At 38.6% G+C, this 13766-nt stretch overlaps 2 protein-coding genes across 2 annotated transcripts; one reads left to right on the top strand and one right to left on the bottom strand.

The window, feature by feature from the left end:
• The first annotated feature begins 4562 nt into the window (after positions 1–4562).
• LOC113315025 (cinnamoyl-CoA reductase 1-like) lies at positions 4563–6852 on the top strand. Its single transcript, XM_026563333.1, has 4 exons — positions 4563–4908; positions 4998–5183; positions 5328–5680; positions 6489–6852. The coding sequence occupies exons 1-4, from the start codon at positions 4618–4620 to the stop codon at positions 6673–6675; spliced, it is 1017 nt and encodes a 338-aa protein (XP_026419118.1). The 5' UTR covers positions 4563–4617; the 3' UTR covers positions 6676–6852.
• A 667-nt stretch (positions 6853–7519) lies between these two features.
• On the bottom strand, positions 7520–10744 carry LOC113319101 (ribose-phosphate pyrophosphokinase 1). Its single transcript, XM_026567385.1, has 7 exons — positions 10490–10744; positions 9727–9870; positions 9180–9347; positions 8929–8998; positions 8351–8432; positions 7966–8125; positions 7520–7565 (listed from the first exon to the last, which is right to left on the bottom strand). The coding sequence occupies exons 1-7, from the start codon at positions 10721–10723 to the stop codon at positions 7527–7529; spliced, it is 897 nt and encodes a 298-aa protein (XP_026423170.1). The 5' UTR covers positions 10724–10744; the 3' UTR covers positions 7520–7526.
• Positions 10745–13766: the final 3022 nt, after the last annotated feature.

The raw sequence follows: 13766 nt of genomic DNA, 5'->3' as shown, positions 1-13766 counted from the left end.
CTGTTAAAGAAAACTCTGATCGTTTTCTTGCTTATGCCTTGTTCATCCGGCATATTCATTTTTCAATAAATTAATTTAATTAGTTTAAATGACTAGTTCTTCTTGGAAGATTATCCTTTCCAATATCAAATAACACATTCACTCAAAAATGGAAACTGATATCTTTTCCGACAATAATATCCGTTCAATGTATACTTTGAATATATCCAATATATTCTTTATCCGGAATTGCTTCATTTTCTTTCAAAAGAGAAACTTTATCAATGAACAAATATTACGATATATTTGCATCACTTTCATTTCCCACTGTTTATGCATACAAATCAGCTCCACCGTTTAGCATTATGGACCTTATGCTATCCTATTCTCAACGCGAAAGTGGCGCTCAACTATTGTCAGTTCATCACAAAGATAAATGACGTGTATTCCCGTCTTCTTTGTTGCTTTATTTGTGTGAAAATATGTCAACACAATATATCAATATTTCATCCGAAGTCATCACCTTTTGGCTCTGATGACGTCTTTTTCTCGTTCAATCTCGGCCAAGAAGTCCCAGAGAAAATTGAAGTTATTTACGGTCCTTAAGTTATTCCTACTTATTTTAGAGCCCATTAAATACAAGTCAAGCCAATCCAAATGACATACAAGGATACTGAAGAGAAGATCAAGACGTTTTGGTACCGAGAATATCTGGAAAGTCAAAACACTATTGCTGCTTTGAAGACTACTTTGTTCAGTTACTATATGATTACAATTTGTTTCAAGTGTCCTAGTTGAAGATCAAGACGTTTTGGTACCGAGAATATCTGGCAAGTCGGTAACAATAAACCAAGTCAATAAAAAGATTTGAAGATCAAGTTCCATTTCAAGTCTAGTGTTCGAAGTTTAAATACACGGTGTGTGTTACAAGTTTTTTGGTGTTAAGAAATTGTTCAAGTTGCACATTTCAATTTTCTGCATGTCCAGTTTGAGGGGGTGTTGGAATATATGGCAAGTCACACGTGCACTCAAGGTATGTGCACATCAGAAGACCAAGTTGGTAACAAAAGAAGACCAAGTCGGTAACAAAGTTAGCTAGTAAATCTCTAGATAAGTTTCACCTAGTCAATACAGTTGGTTTGTTCTAAGTTTATTCATCCTTGTTTATCCTATTACTCCTATAAATAGGAATTACAATGTAAATGTAAAGCATCCCAGCACATCAAAGTCTGGAGATCAATCTAATTCACCCCACGGGATTCTTTCAGTGGATGTAGGCGTTAGTGCTGAACCACTTTAAACATTGTCTTCTTTGATTTCTGTTTATGTTTTGATTTTGGTACGTAGTTTAATAGTTTATCATTGATTAGTCTTTTTATTTGTCTATTTAATCAATGATCCATCTTAGTTTTGATTTACATATCAAAATCTAAAAAAATTTGACATTTTATCCTAAAATTAGAAAACAACATGATCTTATTAAAATATCAACCTGTGTATATAACTTGACTGTAATTTCCAACTCTTCCACATCAAAGTGCACACGCACCGCAATGGGAGCTTGATATAAAGTATATCAACATGGGTGATTGGGGCATGAAGTCAATTAGGTTGGACATACGGGGATCGCAAAATCATGTGCTATCCTGACGATCAAGATCAGGTATATATGCAACAATTATTGACTCTAGGTACCCGGCAGTGATTTTTGAATTCCAAACACGTCTGTAACACAAACAAACCCCCTAAAAATAACAAGTCAACATTGTGTTTAATGTTGCATTGAGCTAGCTTGACAGAATTGTATTATTCTTGCTTTTGATTTATGCATTTTGGGGCTTGTTGTCAAACCTTTCAGAAATATATATATTTTCTTGTGCTAGTCAAGTGGATGCGAGTGGCCCGGTTTGAAGAATCTTCCATTAGACTTGCTTACGAGAACTGAGGAGGTGGAAGCTATAGATGGTGGTTGCAATTTGGAACATGAAGAACGTGGGTTATACATTAATTATTCAAAAACATTTCGGTATATGTTTGGGTATTATCATACTTCATGTGGTTGAAAGATTCAAGGTATAATTAATTCTACATCGACTATACTTTGTATTCATACATAGGAACACATGTTTTAAATAATAATAATAATAATAATTAATTCTATATCGGTATATGTTTGGGAATATACAGCATGCATGATACCAGCCAGTACTGCTTCCTTGCATCCTATATACAGACCGGAAACCAACAACAATCCATCTTGGGCAGTGTCATTCCCTCTGGACCAAACCAATCCTTCCAGAATTCAGCGCATCGATTTTGAAACATCTGTGAGCTCCCTCCTTCATTCGACGTTAATACTGCTGCCCCTCAGCCCATGAAGAAACTGGCCTTGTATTTTGATGTGGTGACGAAAGAGCTGCCTAACAGACATGACCTCACTGCTAGAGATGCCATTCTTTGGCAATGTAACAAACAGGTGCATCCGTTGGGTTATCTGAAAGCTATCCCCATCACAGGACTTAGCCAAACTATCGGACCTCGACAATTTAGAGCTGTGACACAATACCGCTACGGCATACCACTATTCCCGGAAGATTCAATATGTACCGTTTGCAAACGTGCCATGGACATCTTCGGAGATCATGCACTACATTGTGCCAGCGAAGTGGGTCTCAAGTTTAGACATGATCTGGTACGAGATATTCTTATGGATATCTGTTACAGAGCCGGTATCGCAGCTAGAAAGAAGCATCATTAGGTCTTCTAAGTGGAACAACTGCCCTGAAGCCAGCTGACATTCTTATTCTAACTGGGAAAACGGAACTGATACATGTTTTGATGTCACAGGAGTCTCTCCTTTTTCTGGGTCGGGGATTCGTGGCTTCGTCCCAAGACAAGCAATTTCCGCAGCAGTAACACGTAAACAACACAAATATCTGGAGATTTGTAAGACTCATGGTTATGCCTTTGGAGTCTTGGCATTTACTACTCTGGGGGAGCTTAGTGATGATTTGATTGTTTTCTTGAAGAGTCTAAAGAACTGCTTAGTCAATTACGACCCTAACAACAAAATAGGCGGTTCTTTATTTTATAGGGTAGGTTTGGCTATCCAGAAAGGTGTCGGCGCATAATTAGTTGCCCGACTACCATCTATTCATGTACATGACCCTATTTGATTTTCCAATAATAACAGCCAGTGGGCATCTTTTATAATAATAATAATAATAATAATAACGGGCCCTAGCTCAGCTGGTCAACCCCGTTCTCCAAAGGTGATGCGTTCCAGGAGGTCCCAGGTTCGAGTCTTCGATGGTGTAACATTGCAGGAATTAACATGGAAGATGTTGTTAGCTTGCCCCCCTTGTGCCACAATCTCGCCCCCCAGTCTGCCGTTTCGGCTCCCCTTGGGAGGTTACCCATGAGGCCCGCTGATAGGCTAGCACAACAACCTGTTTAATTAATGTAGTAGTATGTCGTTGGAGCCTAAATTGTTAGGCTTCCAACTAGTTTCATGTAATCATCGTTCTCCCGTTAATGGAAAAATTTTATAGTAATAATAATAATAATAATACATAATACATGAGAAGACTTTCAAATAATACGGTCTTACCTCTAAAAACCTTATTTATTTATTTATTTTAACGGAAAAGAAGATTTTATTAGAAGAGGGAAGAATGTACATGATAGCTATTTACAAGGGAAGATAAAGTTTTACTTATAAAGACCTTATCTAGCTAGCAAACAAACTCAAATGTTCAGGTTATATTGTCCATGAGATATAAAAGGTCTATCGGTTGGCCTCGAAGCTGATCCTTATACTTGAGATCAGTTTATCAACCGGAATCAACCAATTAATCAGGAATTTGCAATGTTAACACGATAAATCTTAAGTAATTATACACATCAGAGAAAGCCAACATAACGATTGAGTAAGAAATGGCTGGTGGTTCTTATATGGTAGTTCATAGTTGACAGTGTAATATCCTTGAGAATGTTATTTCACCTATAACAGCAAATCAAATTGACATGACAACTGAGACTTAAATTATTCTTGGTAGAATAGGTTCTAGACCAAACTGATTTTGTACCATATGTTGATAAGCATTTCACTAAAAAGATTCTATGTTCGTTGATAGAGTCGCTAATTTTTGTTTTAACTTGATAATCAAGAAGTTCCTCAATCGATTTACCAGAAAGATGATCAAAAAACCGGCCTTCATAACTAATTTTGAATTTACTTGTGTCATTCTCAAGTATGTATAACCAAAATGATGTGACATGGGGGAACTATCAAACACTTTTTCCTTGTGTCGTTTCGTAACTACAACTTGCAATATTTTAAGGTGGTGCACTTCCCCAATTCTTCCTGGTTTACACTAAAGAATAAAGACCGAGATCTATGACCATTGACCAATTTCTATAAGACTATGATTATCCTACCAAGTTAATAAAATAAATAAATTGCACCAAAATTTAACCAAATATGATTTACTAATAATTTTTCTTTTTTACCATGGTTAGGTGAAGTAGACAACTCCCTATAAATTCAAACAATATTCCTCATTCTCAATTCACAAGCATTCCTTTTGCAAAAGTTAGAGACTAGACAATGAAAACACAAAGAATAAAAAAATCAATATGATTGTCGATGGTGTTTCATCAGTTTCTTCAGGCCCTGTATGTGTTACAGGTGCCGGAGGTTTCATTGCTTCATGGATGGTTAAAATCTTATTAGAAAAAGGTTACAGTGTTAGAGGAACTGTCAGGAACCCAGATGATCCGAAAAACTCGCATTTAAGAGATCTTGAAGGTGCAAAAGATAGGTTGATATTATGTAAAGCTGATCTTCTTGATTATGGTAGTCTGCTTGATGCCATTAATGGTTGTGAAGGTGTTTTTCATACTGCTTCTCCCGTTACTGATGATCCGGTAAGTTTCTTTGCAATTAGCATCTTTGAGGATTTCAGGTTTCATGGTTTTTGTTCACTCCCATAATCAGTGTTTATTTTTGTATCTAGGAACAAATGGTTGAGCCTGCCGTGAATGGAACAACGAATGTGATCAAAGCTGCAGCTGAGTCAGGTGTTCGTCGTGTTGTATTCACATCTTCCATTGGAGCTGTTTATATGGATCCAAACAGAAGTCCAGATGCTGTTGTAGATGAGAAATGTTGGAGTGATCTTGATTTCTGCAAGAACACTAAGGTTTGTTGAAACTTTAACATCTTTCCTCTCACCCCGGTGCACAAGTTAGCTTTACGTTATGAAAAAATTATCTTTGGACCAGTTGATTTGGTAGGTGAATCGTTACGCAATCTCTAACAAGTACTATCAATGATTTTATCGCAGAATTGGTATTGCTATGGAAAAGCAGTGGCAGAACGAGCAGCATGGGAGGTATCAAAAGAGAAAGGAGTAGATTTGGTAGTAATAAATCCAGTTTTGGTTTTAGGTCCTCTTCTTCAACCAACAGTTAACGCAAGTATAGTTCACATAATGAAATATTTAACTGGTTCAGCCAAAACATATGCAAACTCTGTTCAAGCCTATGTTCATGTCAAAGATGTAGCCTTAGCTCATATTCTTGCTTACGAAAATCCATCAGCCTCTGGAAGATATTTATGTGCCGAAAGTGTGCTTCACCGGGGTGACGTTGTTGAAATTTTATCCAAGTTCTCCCCTGAATATCCAATCCCCAAAAAGTGAGTACATTTTCCTACTACAATTCAATTCTCTCGTTGTTATTCTTGGTGACCATTTGTTAGTATTGTTTTGTGAATGGACACTGATTTTGGCGGATATAGATATCTTTTTCGCGGAGTGATAAAATCGTGATACACAACCATCTGAATCTAACTAATAAAAAAGCTGATCATCATACATATTATATCTTTTTATGCCATTATTATACAGATAAACTACTTTATTTTATTTTAAAGTGACAAAATATAATAAATTGGTGATACAAAAATGATGACACTGATGAAAAGATTCCCGTAATGAGATTCGAGACCCCCTGAAAGAGATTTTCCTTCTTAAACAACTAATTCCAAACATGATTAATTATTGTTTCCTAAACATGACATTGAAAGGTAACCAACAGATTGAATTCCAAGTAAACAATTTGTTAGTGGTTCGAAGTAGTGTCAAACAAACACAGTAGCAGCTACACCAAAGCTCCTAAATTACTTTTTCTCTATGATTACTTTTGTTATGGGCCTTTGAGAAAGGGACACGCATTAGGAGAGTGTCAATGAGTTCTCAAAACTCATTTTCCACTACAGTGCCTTCTAGTAGCAAGTCACACTCACTTCCAACTACAAACGATGATTTTTGGTGCATGCTGCTTTCCTAAGGGGGCCTGTGTCTTATCATGTCTTACCTACTTTGTGGTGGGTGTGAGAATCTATCTTGTTCAAGAGTATCTGAATCTTGATGAGGACAGTGCTCAACAACTTTTTCTTTGAATTTTTGATACTGATGTCAAATTTTGTACTGTATGTGTTTCAGGTGTTCGGATCAAGTTAGACCAAGGGTTGAGCCATACAAATTCTCAAACAATAAGCTCAAGGATTTAGGTCTGGAGTTCACTTCGGTGAAGCAATGCTTGTATGATACTGTCAAGAGTCTGCAAGAGAAAGGTCATCTTCCAATTCCTACTCAGATTGAAGAAGACACTCTCCGAATTCATTCTTGATCTACTCCCAGCTTTATTATGATTGCAATTTATAGAGCTACTAATCCCGATAATGTGAGTTTTATAGATTGCTGTTTCATGAGCATTTTAAGTTGCCCATATATCGAAGCTACTAATATGGTCTTTTGTTATGTTGTGTGGCATTTATGCCGTAAACATCTTCCTAATTTAATCTTCCGTCATATATTAATTAAAAAAATAAATATAAAAAATAATGTGCTATTTGCTTTGACACATTCCTCCATTTCAGGAAAAATGATACTTTCATTTTTTTCAATTTGGACTATTTTTTAGGCATAAACGAAAAAAAAATGAAAATATCACTTTTCCTGAAACAGATATAGTTTTGAGAAGTGGGATTCAGATTCAAAAATTGTATTTCATGTTAGAAACGTAGGAAAATAGTTAAGACAATCAACATTACCAACAAGTGCAAAACAAACCCTCTTCAAATGGAAAATATAACCTTTAATCTGACGTTGTTTCTTACATAAGTTCCTGACATTGTTTCATGCAAACTTCCAAACGCCAGGCCCAAGTCAAAACACAAAATTCCAGACAGTAAAGTCTGGCATTACACATCATATGCTATCTACAGAGTTTCAACTAATATACGGGGAAATGGAGAAATCTAGGAGACACAGAGGAGGCCTAACTGACACTAAGTGAATTCCCCATTAAGTATTAACCCTCAATCTTCATATAGATCAAGAGCAAACTAGTAATACTGTTGGTAAATCACCTAGCCATTCCGTAGAAAACTTCATTACAATCTCACATACTGAATTACAGAAAGTCTTTATACGATGGTAGTAAGAGGAGCTGGGAAGAACACCACCAAATAGATTGGATCAATCAATGCTCAGGCTGGAATAGGGTTCAGAGGTACCCTGACAATAAGTAAAACGCAGAATATGAAAACTACTCTCTATGACTGTCAAGGCAATCTTCGGATAAAAACTAAGTTTAGGTGGAGGGAACGTTAAACCCTATGAAATATAAACCCACACTTCCCACAGAAACAACAAGCACGGTGGCGAAAAAATAGACCGCACAATCTGTATATTGGAATTATCTAGATAAAGAAAAGGTGAGACGGCCGTGTTGGTGATTCGGTGATTTATAACAGATGGTCTTCCTTAATTTTAGGCCTTCAACGTATATCAGATAGAAACAAGGGAGCGATAAAAAAATGAGGGATATATTGAATACCAACAATTGTTTATAAACAAAAGCTAAAGCCACTGACATTTATAAATCAATTTAATTTTACTGAAAAATACTACTCACAGAACAGTCATCGTGAACTCGCCAAATTGTCTCGCCCAATAGGTTAGCTACCGACAGAACTGTAAGCTGTGGAAAGTAATTCTTCTCCAACACTGGTATGGTGTTCGTGATGATCACTTCTTGAAAAAGACCGCTGGATAGCCTCTCAATAGCAGGAGGGCTGCCAATGATAAAACAAAAGTAAATACACGCCCAAATATCAGAATTATTTGCAATGGAGACAAAATGTGGGGAAATAAGAGGTCAACACTGAAAGGATAACAGTCAAATGGATCCATCTGTAAGAAATGCATCAAAGATGACCCAAAAGAAATTTATTACCTAATCAAGTAAACAAACTAAAATAGAAAAGGAAAAAAAAAAAGGATATCCATTCAAGTTGTACCTGAAAACAGCATGTGTACTGTAGGCATAGACTTCTCTGGCCCCCTCTTGATGTAACAAAGCTGCACCTTTTGAGATAGTACCTGAAGCAAAATTTTAAGCAGATTGCAAATTCCGAAATTAGATGAAGTCAAGATATATTACTGAATGGACGGTGTAATTGCAACAGGATAGAAATGACCCCTAAAAAGTTCAATTATCTCCGCGAGGGACAAAAGCAAATACAAAAATATTCTTAAAGTTCCATGTAAATAATCCGGAGAGCTGTGTAAATACACCAGGGTACCAATGATGCAATGTAAGCTCAATTATTTCTACAAGAAAAAAACAAATACAAAAAGACGTTCATCAAAGTTTCGGTGGAACTGAGGCATTGATCAATGTTTCGGTAGAACAAAGCAGCAAATGGATCAAAATATGGAAAACAAGGCAATGTGTAACATTGCACATTAAACAGATTGATCCTTTGATGGTTGTCCTCTAACATAACACGCAATACCTAAAACATCACTCTGTATCATGAGGAGATTTTCCTTTCTAACTAGTCAGTGGCATTTGGAAGGTTTAGGCTTGGCTTACCGGCAGTATCTATCATGTCATCCACCATCACTGCAACTTTCCCTTTAACATCTCCGATCAGATTCATCACCTGCAAGATAACATTCGAGGCAGATGCTTAAAATGGCAACTCAAACAAATAAAAAAGTTGTCTCACTGCCAAGTAATAATAATATATATGGATGCAGCGTAATTGAGAGAAGGTAAGACATCATAGATACAGGAAACAAAATCCTAGAACCTATTACCAGCAGCGTGAAATTGAATCTTACCTCAGCAACATTGTGCCCATGACGCCTTTTATCAACAATGGCTAATGGCGCATCTGATAACTTCTTGGCAAATGCACGTGCTCTAACAACTCCTCCAACATCAGGTGAAACCACAACCAAATCATCAGAACAAATATTTTTGCTGGCTAGGTAGTCGAGAACAACAGGCTACAGAAAAAGAAACAGATTAACTTATGAAAATCAGCAAAAGAGGAAAACCAGAAAGAAAAACAAGAAAAAAGAGGAAACAGGTAAATTTATGCAAATCAACATAAACATAAAATAAATAAATAACCAAGGCAAACAGCTCGTTGTTTCTTCTTTTTCTACTAAGATTAGAAAAAATATGCATATTTTGGGGTTACCAACCAATCTTTCGGTTTGTGAGTGAGGTTTTATTCAAGGGCATCAGTTTCTAGAGACGATGGTGAGAACAATTTTAGTTTTTGACACCTCGTACCTTGCAACAAGTATATTGTTGTTTATCCAGAAGAACAATAATGTAGTACCTAAGCTTGATAAATCAAAAGATATATGAATTAGTTACCTGCCCATATACATGATCCGCTGGAATATCAAAGTAACCCATTGACTGCCCGGAATGAAGATCACAAGCAAGAACACGGTTTGCACCTGCTTCTGTAATAAGGTTTGCTACAAGTTTGGCTGCAATGGACTCACGGCCTTGAGTCTGCAAAATATAGGGTAATCATTCAACAAGAATTCATAAAACCCTAACTATCAATTTCAGGTAGAAGGGATTGAGAAGAATAAAATTTTGCTAAAGTTGGGATAACAAGGGTCAAATCATCCCAGCTCATCCGTAGTAAGTGATGCACTCTGAAACAGACACAAAAACAACACGCGGTCTCAGAACTTCCACTACAAGACACAATGCCCTCCTTAGAGTCGAACAAGCACAGGAGGGATCCTAGAATTTGTCAGCCACATTACTCTATTTTTGTTTGTTTCTAACTCTAGTTCCAAAATATGACAGTAACTCTAATTAAACATAGAGATAATACAGACACCAGTACGGGTAGATGTCTGTTTTACAATCAGCTTCTAAGATGTTTTTAGACCTACCGTACGATATTGGTCTTCCAGGTTCAATGACACAAATAAAACTATAAAAGCCACGACATGATGTTTCTTGCATACATCCATATTTTAATAAAAATCAAGAGTTGACAATTAACTTCACCATATCAAATTTCCGTGCTCTTTCCTATATTTATTTTTTCTTTCTAATAAGGCAGGAAAGTGCTATCTGATTCATTGTATTAAAAGTGCTATCTGATAAGGTTTACCTTTCTGTCAGCTCTAGCATACCCAAAATATGGAATCACTGCAGTAATGGTCTTAGCTGATGCTCTTCTGCAAGCATCAATCATTATCAGAAGCTCCATAAGATTCTCATTTGCTGGAGGGCATGTAGGTTGCACTAGAAATACATCACATCCCCTGACACTCTCTCGTAATTGAACATATATCTCTCCATCAGCAAACCGCTTTATCTTGATCTTTTCAAGCTCTAAACCCATGTAGCATGCAATTTCCTGCAAAATAGAGAAACATATGGTCATACATAACAGGCCCTCACATGGTTTTCAGTGCCAAAGGGGAGGAGTTTGAGAGGTTTGAATTCTCAATCCCATTATTCAACTAAACCGGTAAAACTATTGTACCTAATAGATTGTATTCTACCATATTTAGCGGACCAAGGATATTCTCTTTAATAGAGATTATTAATAATAATATATATATGGTCCCTTCTCCCACAAGGAGGGCAAGGAAGATTTCCATAACCCAATATGGTATCAGAGCTAATCTCGATCCTCTCTTTTCTTCTTCTTCTTCTCCATTAAACCTCCAACACAAAATCCATGACAGGTGATAAGAAAACTCTGCATCCGGCCTTTGCCGTAACCAACATCAAAACCCTGATTCCTATTCTTCTTGACATCAAACAAGATGAATACTCATCCTGGGTTTTTCTCTTCGAACTACATCTACAAGCTCACGATCTCCTTTTTCTCATCAACGGATCCACACCACCAACAGGGATTGATGCAAATACCCTCAAACAACTCGACGCCCTATGCCGCCAATGGATGTTCTCCACCATGGCCAAGGATCTCATGCTCACGGTTCTAAAATCTGGTAAAACCGCCAAAGAACTTTGGGATCATCTTCAAAAGTTGTTTCAAGATAACAAAGGTAATCGTGCTGCAACCCTTGAAAGTAAATTTGTCAATCTAAAGTTTGTTGACTGTGCTAGTGTCGATGATTACTGTGACAAACTCAAGTCCTTAGCGGATCGACTGACCGATCTCGATTTTCCCATGAATGACAAACGTTTGGTTATCCAACTTGTCAATGGTCTACCGGAGGAATACAACATTGTTGCTTCCTTCATACAACAGTCTATGCCCACCTATGATGCTGCTCGTTCACAACTACGCACTGAAGAAATACGACGTGCTCAACAAACCACCATGATATCTTCCACTGCCCTAGCAGCCACTGGAAACAATTCTTCTCAACGCCATCACCGAACTAGCAACGGAAAAAGACATGTCAACCCTGCAAACTCCGGTCCTCTTCTGCCAACCCCAGGATACTCTCGCCAGCCCAGTGCACCTCGCCAGCCCAGTGCGCCACGCGGCCCAGTGTACCCAGCTAACCCAGCATCCTGGATGCCATACTGGGCTCAACCTCCATGCCCGTACCCAACTTCTCCACTTTGGCAGCCCACTGCACCACCTCGAGGCCCATCTGCTGGACGTCCTCGTCAAGCCCAGCAGCGACGCTCTTCAATTCTTGGACAGGCCCATGCGTACGCTGTGCCTTCAGTTGAAACACTACAGCCCAGTGATTTTGCGGAAGCCTACAGTTCATTGAGCTTACAGCCACCAGATGAAACGTTCTACATGGACACTGGTGCGACATCCCATATCACCGCGGATCCAGGTACGTTACATACTGTTTTCGACACTAGCAATGTTAAATCTATCTTGGTTGGCAACGGTAACTCTATTCCAGTTATGGCTAGTGGCACCCACTCTATAAACCTCTCGTCCCGACCTCTTCACCTCAACGATACCCTCGTAGTTCCTGATATTATCAAAAATCTTATTTCCGTTCGAAAGTTCACAACTGATAGTCATGTGTCTGTTGAATTTGATCCTTATGGTTTTTCTGTGAAGGATTTGAATTCGAGGACGATCCTTCTTCGCTGTGATAGCTCTGGGGAACTTTATCCTCTCACAACTTCTGTCGTGCCCACTTCAAAATCATCTCAGTCTCCACCACTGTCTCTTACCGTCTGCTCTCATGATGTCTGGCACAGCCGTCTTGGTCATCCTGGACAAGCTATTTTAAATAATTTACGTTCCCACTCTTTAATTCAATGTAATAAACAACAGTCTACCAAACTTTGTCATTATTGTCAAGTTAGTAAACATGTTCGTCTTCCTTTCTCTGACTCAAATTCTTTCACTTCTGCTCCATTTGATATTATTCATAGTGATTTATGGACTTGTCCTATACATATTGATACTGGTTTTCGCTATTATCTTATTTTGTTGGATGACTATACTAATTATCTATGGGTGTATCCCTTGAAGCTCAAATCTCAGGTCCACTCCAAATTCTTGGAGTTTCGGTCCTTTGTCAACACTCAATTTGAGCGAGATATCAAATGTTTTCAATCCGATATGGGACGTGAATTTGGTAACTCTTCTTTTCATGATTTTTCTAAGAACTCTGGTTTAGTCTTTCGTTTCTCCTGTCCTCACACCTCATCTCAAAATGGGAAAGCGGAGCGTATGATTCGTCGTGTTAACGACATCACCCGCACTCTCATGTCCCATGCCTCTATCCCATACAAATATTGGGCTGATTCACTCCATATGGACGTCTATCTCCATAACATCCTCCCTTCCGCCGTGCTTCACTTCGCCTCACCGGTGTCAATTCTCTATCAACGCCAACCGACGTATGATCACCTACGTACGTTTGGTTGCCTTTGTTATCCTAATTTGTCCGCCACCACTCCTCACAATCTTTCCCCTCGGTCCTCTAGATGTGTTTTCCTTGGTTTCTCTCCTCATCATCGTGTCTATCGTTGCCTTGACCTAGCCACTAACAAAATTATCTTGTCTAGCCATGTAACGTTTGATGAAAACGTTTTTCCCTTCCGCACTTCTTCGGACCATCGCTCTCACAACCTCGAACCATCTACCCAATCCATTTCTCCTCATTTTCCACTCCCACTGGCTTACCCATCTCCTCCTTCTACCCAACCGTCGTCTCACCACCTCTACACTCCACCTCACCGCCGTCCACGGCGACCTTCTTGCGATGTCCCATCTCCACCCATCTCTTGTTCTCCCTCTACCTGTCCGGCTCTCCCACACACGGACACATTACCCAGCAACTCTGATTCCCCTGCTCAGCCCAGCGTTTCCCCCTCTTCTGCCAGGCCCATTTCTTCTCCCTCTCTTACCCAGCCCAACTCACCTAACTCTGCGTCTCAGCCCAGCTCTTCTCACTCTGCTGTTCCGCCGTCTTCACCCGCTCCGG

The sequence above is a fragment of the Papaver somniferum genome, chromosome 10, assembly GCF_003573695.1.
Source record: "Papaver somniferum cultivar HN1 chromosome 10, ASM357369v1, whole genome shotgun sequence".
Taxonomy (NCBI): domain Eukaryota; kingdom Viridiplantae; phylum Streptophyta; class Magnoliopsida; order Ranunculales; family Papaveraceae; genus Papaver; species Papaver somniferum.
This window is presented reverse-complemented; position numbering and strand designations above follow the sequence as displayed.

What these genes read in the sequence shown, in the direction of transcription:
- LOC113315025 (XM_026563333.1), top strand. Translation starts at nt 4,618, where the DNA reads ATGATTGTCGATGGTGTTTCATCAGTTTCTTCAGGCCCTGTATGTGTT. An exon ending in ATTTCTGCAAGAACACTAAG is followed by an intron (nt 5,184 to 5,327) that starts GTTTGTTGAAAC and finishes ATTTTATCGCAG; the next exon opens with AATTGGTATTGCTATGGAAA. An exon ending in GAATATCCAATCCCCAAAAA is followed by an intron (nt 5,681 to 6,488) that starts GTGAGTACATTT and finishes TATGTGTTTCAG; the next exon opens with GTGTTCGGATCAAGTTAGAC.
- LOC113319101 (XM_026567385.1), bottom strand. Translation starts at nt 10,723, where the DNA reads ATGGGTTTAGAGCTTGAAAAGATCAAGATAAAGCGGTTTGCTGATGGA. An exon ending in CGGATCATGTATATGGGCAG is followed by an intron (nt 9,348 to 9,726) that starts GTAACTAATTCA and finishes CTTTTTCTGTAG; the next exon opens with CCTGTTGTTCTCGACTACCT. An exon ending in GAGTTCACGATGACTGTTCT is followed by an intron (nt 7,566 to 7,965) that starts GTGAGTAGTATT and finishes ACTTATTGTCAG; the next exon opens with GGTACCTCTGAACCCTATTC.